Source organism: Aspergillus costaricaensis (assembly GCF_003184835.1).
Source record: "Aspergillus costaricaensis CBS 115574 unplaced genomic scaffold BO79scaffold_23, whole genome shotgun sequence".
NCBI classification, from domain to species: domain Eukaryota; kingdom Fungi; phylum Ascomycota; class Eurotiomycetes; order Eurotiales; family Aspergillaceae; genus Aspergillus; species Aspergillus costaricensis.
In genome coordinates, this window is record NW_020291823.1 from 638,717 (window position 1) to 644,736 (window position 6,020).

Here is a 6,020-nt window from a genome sequence, read left to right on the forward strand (position 1 = left end):
TGACCGCACCCCTCACCGCCCACATCTGCCGGCCGCCGAAGAAAATTATTGTCGGCTTCGCTTTCTGCGATATACACCACCCCCTCTATCCACCCATTCAATTCTCCCCTAAACTCTGATCAATCAGAGAACACATACTTCACAATGCCGAAAGTGGCTGTCAAGCAAAAGTCCCGCCAAAAGGTCAAAACGGCCGCGCGCTCCCCCTTCGAACCAGGCCAACCCATTCGCGAAGCCAGCGACATCGACATGAGCGACGATGAAACGAGCTCCGACGAGTCCTCGGTGCCGGAGAAGGACGAAGCCGAGAAGAAGCTCGAGGCCATGCTCTTCGGCGACGACGAGGGGTTTCTTGGCGCGTTGAAGAACCAGAAGGATCGCAGTTTAGTACTCGCGGGTCAGAGTAGCGATGAGGACGAGTCTGCGGAGGAGGGAGATGATGATGAGGTGAAGGATTTGTCGCAGATGGATGATGCTGATGTTTGTTCTATCCTAATTTACTCTCTTGTTTGTAACTGTACTGGTTGCTAACGAATGGGTTGTGGTAGCTTTTCTTCCTTGACTCTGGCGCCGGACCGGTCTCGACGGATCTCAGCGAGGTGACGCCCGCCGTGCCGTCGGATGAAGAGGGCAGTGAGGAGGAGTCTGGTATGCCTGCGCTGTGGCATGATAGCGACGACGAGCGCATTACGATCTCCTTGGCGAGCCACCAGAGGCTGAGGAAGCTGCGTGTCGCGGAATCGGAGGATGTCATTAGCGGAAAGGAATACATTCGCCGCCTACGCAGACAGTACTTGCAGTTGAACCCGATGCCGGACTGGGCCAACCCGGAGAAGCAGCAACAGAAGGATGAGTCCGATGCGGACGAGATGGACACGGATGATGAGGAGCCGTCGTCCACGCAGCCGCTGGCTAAGTTGCTGCAGAACGCTACGGACCTTGTCAACGTGGAGGAAAAGACGTCAAGCGGCCGCAGAAAGATGCGCCAGGAGGTTGTGGATATTCATCGTCTCAAGGACGTTGGCAAGGACCAGCCGGTATGTCTTCTATTGCTAGGTTGTGCATCACTTCAAACTAACATAGTATACAGTCCTCGGTCGATTCGCTCATGTTCCACCCCAACTACCCGCTGCTCCTCTCCTCCGGACCTGCAGCCACGCTTTTCCTCCACCACATCTCGCCCTCCTCCCCGGCTCCTAACCCGCTTCTCACGTCATTCCACATCCGCAACACCCCCATCCACACCTCGGCCTTCCACCCGCCCTCCGGCAACCGCATCTTCGCCTCCGGCCGTCGCCGCTACTTCCACATCTGGGACCTGGAGACCGGCAAGGTCGACAAAGTCAACGGCACTGCCGACCGCAAGGAGGAGCAGAAATCCATGGAGCGATTCAAGCTCTCTCCCTGTGGCCGCTACGTCGGTCTGGTCGGCACCTCCCGCAAGGGCGGCGGTCTCATTAACATCCTTGACTCTGGCACGGCGCAGTGGATCGCCCAGGTGCGCGTGGACGGCCGCGGCGGCGTGGCCGATTTCGCCTGGTGGAGCGACGGCGAGGGTCTAACGGTGGCTAGCAAGAACGGTGAAGTGTCCGAATGGGATGGCCGTCTCAACCGGGTCGTCGCTCGCTGGATGGATGCCGGTGCCGTCGGCACGACGGTGCTCAGTCTGGGTGGTCGGTCCGGCCGGACGCAGCTGGGCGGTGACCGCTGGGTGGCTATTGGTAGTTCCAGCGGTGTGGTCAACGTGTACGATCGTCGCGAATGGGCCGCGGCGTACGCAGCACAGGGCGAAGACGTCGAGGCTGGACAGTCGGCGATTCCTCGTAACCCGGAGCCGGTCCGGGCTCTCGATCAGCTCACAACGCCGATTAGCCATTTGGTATTTGCGCCGGATGGACAGTTCTTTGTTATGGCGAGTCGGTGGAAGCGCGATGCGCTGAGAATGGGTGAGTCCCCTCCTACTTTGATTATAGACCGTGTGGAAAGAATACTGACAGTAAATAGTTCACCTCCCCACATGCACGGTGTACCGCAATTGGCCGACGTCGAATACGCCTCTGGGTCGTATCTCGTCGGTGGCTATCTCGCCCAACTCGGAGCATTTGGCTGTGGGTAATGAGCAGGGACGGATCAGGTTGTGGGAGATTAGGGGGTAAATATTCCTACTTGGTAACTTTATAGAGCCATAAAAGTTTTATACTGCATATTACATGGAGTTAGTGTAGAGTAAATAAATACCAGTGCAGATTCATTCAATCATTTTGATAGCTTGATATGTGACGTGTAACAGAGATACAACAAGCCCTAACTGACTAACGGTGCACCATGTACAAGCAAATCAGAGGAAACAGACATAAATAACCTATGAACACCTCCGCCATTCACCACATCAGAAAGAAGAAATGATCATCAATAGGACAAGACAGAAGATTGAACCGAAAGCTGTGCCCCAAGGCAGAGTAGAAGCAGACTCTTCGTGTTGATTGGTTTACCGCAGACCCTATACCAGTAAAGAGTACGTAGTTAGTATATCACTCTCATAACAGATACCAACCATATTCCCTCCTCCTCTTTGTTTTCTTTTCGCTTTTGTAAAAGACACCCAAAGAAATTTAAAGAATGGGAGAACTAACCAATCCACCAAGCTACACCACCAAAAACAGTTAGCCATCACCCATCCCAGAAGCATCAAGTAAGTAAGTTGGTGGAGTATCTTACCAATCCCAAAATCCCCGACAACTAATTCCCCATAACAAAAACCCCTCGTTAGCAAATACATATCCTTCAAAAAAACCACCTTCCCACTAGGGCAACAGCAAGAAGTAGATAGACAGTAAGGTATCATGAACTTACGAATTCAAACGGCTGTACCAAGACACACTCATTAGCATCACACTCCACCCATAGTACCCAACAAAATGAAACGGAATAGAAAGGAACTGAACATACATCACTCTTATCCTGATCATCCCCACCCTTATCCCCACCATCATCATCACCCTTAGGATCCTTTCCATCATCATCATCGTCGTGATCCTCATCATCGTAATCATCATCGTCGTCGTCATTATTACTCGTCTCATATTGCGCCGAAGCACCCGATGAAGAGGCAGAGGCACTTGCCGACGCACGAGAACTCGGTGTAGATGATGCTGCGGCGTTGGGGGTGTGCATTGCTGCTGTTGCGGGTGTCGCTGCTGCTGCGGTGGCGAGGTCGCGTTTCTCTATGAGGGGTTTGGCTGCGGCGAGGGCGGTGGTGGCCCAGAGGGTTGTTGTTAGGAGGGTGGTGAGCTTCATGGTTGTTGTTATTGTTGTTGTAGTAGTTGTGGGAGATACTGGGTATGCTAGGTAGGGTAGAAGGAGGGTTTGGTAGGGAGGGAGGAACGTTAATCAATGCTAGTGTAGTATGGAGAGAGGGCTGAAGGAAGAAAAAGAAGAAGAAAGGGATAGAGTAAAGCTGGAGGGTAAATAGGGCTATATTTATATAGTAGTACTACTTCTACTACTACAGTAAACACAGTTGCTGGTAGTAACGAATTGGCAGCGGGCTGTATCTACCAGGTTCATTCATGATGGTTCCTACATAATACATGCAAGGATTCATAACGATGTGCATTCCAGTCCAGTTCCAGCTTGAATCAGTGGTCAGGACCAGACGATCCCATCCCGTCTGTCTGGTCCACGAGATTTCAAGCATTCTTCGTCTATCCCGCTAGGAATGTTTTATCGGGGTCCCCTTTCCTTCCTGTGCAACCAAACCAACACTGACCAGCTGAGTGACCGTGCACATTCTTTCGATTTTACCTTCGGGTCGCATTGCTTGCTGCGGGGTTTTTGTGTTTACAGACTGGCTGGGGTGGCAGGTCCAGTCGGTAGAGACGGTAGAGTTACACATTCGGTGGCTTCCTGGCTGGCTTCTTAATCACTACAAGGATTGCTCCAGACCAGACCAGGCCGGGCCAATTCTTCATCATAATGTTCATCGGGCTTCTCTACCCATGTTCAATCAATTATTTTCATTCCGTCCACCCCGTCTCAACACCAGAGAATAAATAATCACACCAAAGAATTTCGAAAATATGTGCGCCAGGTCATTATAGCAGGGTCTTCATATCGGCCATGTTCCGGATACCGCACAGGTTGCCGGCCTTGACCCGCTTCAGGGTCAGCGCCGCAATCAGCGCAGCTCCCACACCAGATCCATCCTCGGCCGCCATGATGGTCACCTTGTCCTTCTCCTCCGGAGCCCAGTCCAGGATCTCCCGCAGAGCCTTGGCTCCGCGTGCCTTGAAGTGAGGGTACTTGGTGAAGACGGAGCCGTCAGCACCAACGTGGCACGAGTCGATCTTCTTCTTCGTGCAAATGGCGGCAACACCGCAGGCCGACAGGCGAGCGGCACGCGTACCGATGAGCTCGGCCAGGCGGCGGATCATCTCCAGCTCCGCCGGGGTAGCCTTGATGTTGAGTTCGCGCTCCATGAGCTCCTCGGTCTCCTCCAGGTTCTCGTAGGGATCCTCCTCGATGGCCGCCAGGAAGGAGGAGTCCAGGATGTAGGGCTTGCGCAGCTTGGTGGTGTCCTGGCCGTTGAAGATGAGGCCGGGGCGGTTCTCCACTAGGTCCACCAGGGCCAGACGGAAGATCTCACCCAGGTACAGACCGGCGGTCATCTTCTCAAAGGCCTGCTGACCGGGACGGGGCGAGTCACGGTCGATGATGTGGTCGTACTTGGTCAGGGGCAGCACGACGTGCTCGTTGTCGAAAGCGCCGTACTCGCAGTTGATAGCCACAGGCATGTCGGCGGGCAGGTTCATGTGGGCCAGCTTGGGGATGGAGCCAACGTTTTCCATGTAGGCGGCGTTGACACCAGTACCGAAGATGCAGCCGATCTTCATGTCGGTGTCGGTGTAAGCAGAGGCGATGAGGGTTCCGGTGGTGTCGTTGATCAGCGCAGCCACCTTGATGGGCAGGCCCTGGATAATTGCTACATTAGCTTGAAGACTTTGCGTGATTTGCTATCGGGGGTTGACGTACGCGCTTCTGCAGGATGGCCTCCAACGGAGGGACGACGTCGTGACCCTCAACACCATCAATGTCGAAACCCTTGGTCCAGCGCTGCAGGACACCGTGGTCGATGTAGTCCTGAGTGGCGGGGTAGGAGAAGGTGAAACCCAGGGGCAGCTTGGAGATCTTCTCGTTCTCGTGGTGGGACTCGATGAACTGCTGCAGGCAGTCGGCGATGTATTCCCACAGCTCCTCGGCGGCACCGGTCTTCAATTCCTCGGGCATGCGGTACTTGGACTGGGTGATGTCGAAAGCACCCTTCTCCTGGGTCAGGGTAATCTCACAGACACGCAGGTTGGTGCCACCCATGTCGAGGGCGAGGAAAGTACCCTGTTCGTCGCCATCGGGGAATCCCATCACCCAGGTGACGTTCATAGGCTGAGAGGGGGGAGAAAGAGGTTAGTCGGGACCCAAGGAAACGGACGAATTGAGTCGATTGATGCATTTCGTGAGCCAAAGCACTTACGATGTTTCCGCCCTCGACACTGAGACCTATTGTATAGAAGAAAATAAGTCAGTCGGAGTGATGCATTCCGGGCCGCATTGAAAGCGGTTAAAGTGGGAAAAGACGCACCCTTTTCCAATTCCTTGACAAAGTGGTTGACAATCTGCTTGAGCTTGGAGCGGTCGACGGTGAATTGCTCCTCAAAATCCTTGATCTGCTGCAAAAGGTTCTGGGGAACATCGGCCATAGAACCTGGAGAAGCAGAGGGGCAGTCATCGGGTCAGCGATCGGCATCCCGAGAATGGGAGGGGAAAGGTGTGGGAGAGCTTGGTATTACCCTTGCGGGAAGGGGGACGCTTAGGACCGATTCCAACCATGATGACGGTAAGAGATGATTAGATGGGGGGGGGGAGAGAGGTTGTAGATGAGAATAAAGAACAATAGTAAAGAAATCGAGGAGAAGATGGAGAATGAACAGAGTTAGAAACCGGGATGAGGGAAGATCGAGGGGGGG

The 6,020-nt window shown here is 53.9% G+C and overlaps 3 protein-coding genes across 3 annotated transcripts; 1 reads left to right on the forward strand and 2 right to left on the reverse strand.

Moving 5' to 3' along the window:
• Window positions 1-95: 95 nt before the first annotated feature.
• BO79DRAFT_198406 (WD40 repeat domain-containing protein) lies at window positions 96-2,163 on the forward strand. Its single transcript, XM_025681338.1, has 4 exons — window positions 96-480; window positions 549-1,037; window positions 1,091-1,946; window positions 2,005-2,163. The coding sequence occupies exons 1-4, from the start codon at window positions 145-147 to the stop codon at window positions 2,154-2,156; spliced, it is 1,833 nt and encodes a 610-aa protein (XP_025537887.1). The 5' UTR covers window positions 96-144; the 3' UTR covers window positions 2,157-2,163.
• Window positions 2,164-2,488: 325 nt separating this feature from the next.
• On the reverse strand, window positions 2,489-3,297 carry BO79DRAFT_219533 (uncharacterized protein; the record flags this gene model as incomplete). Its single annotated transcript, XM_025683456.1, has 5 exons — window positions 2,489-2,500; window positions 2,634-2,645; window positions 2,719-2,739; window positions 2,854-2,865; window positions 2,950-3,297. 5 exons carry the CDS (start codon window positions 3,295-3,297, stop codon window positions 2,489-2,491), a joined length of 405 nt encoding a protein of 134 aa, XP_025537888.1.
• Window positions 3,298-3,995: 698 nt separating this feature from the next.
• On the reverse strand, window positions 3,996-5,984 carry BO79DRAFT_238942 (putative hexokinase Kxk). Its single transcript, XM_025684864.1, has 5 exons — window positions 5,844-5,984; window positions 5,636-5,758; window positions 5,528-5,553; window positions 5,032-5,439; window positions 3,996-4,970 (listed from the first exon to the last, which is right to left on the reverse strand). Exons 1-5 carry the CDS (start codon window positions 5,881-5,883, stop codon window positions 4,095-4,097), a joined length of 1,473 nt encoding a protein of 490 aa, XP_025537889.1. The 5' UTR covers window positions 5,884-5,984; the 3' UTR covers window positions 3,996-4,094.
• Window positions 5,985-6,020: the final 36 nt, after the last annotated feature.

Excerpts from the sequence above, each read along its gene's own strand:
- BO79DRAFT_238942 (XM_025684864.1), bottom strand. The coding sequence starts at position 5,883 with ATGGTTGGAATCGGTCCTAAGCGTCCCCCTTCCCGCAAGG. Across the intron at positions 5,554-5,635 it reads TGTCAAGGAATTGGAAAAGG|GTCTCAGTGTCGAGGGCGGA; the intron begins GTGCGTCTTTTC and ends TCTATACAATAG. Across the intron at positions 4,971-5,031 it reads AGGCCATCCTGCAGAAGCGC|GGCCTGCCCATCAAGGTGGC; the intron begins GTACGTCAACCC and ends GCAATTATCCAG.
- BO79DRAFT_198406 (XM_025681338.1), top strand. The coding sequence starts at position 145 with ATGCCGAAAGTGGCTGTCAAGCAAAAGTCCCGCCAAAAGGTCAAAACG. Across the intron at positions 1,038-1,090 it reads ACGTTGGCAAGGACCAGCCG|TCCTCGGTCGATTCGCTCAT; the intron begins GTATGTCTTCTA and ends CATAGTATACAG. Across the intron at positions 1,947-2,004 it reads GCGCGATGCGCTGAGAATGG|TTCACCTCCCCACATGCACG; the intron begins GTGAGTCCCCTC and ends GACAGTAAATAG.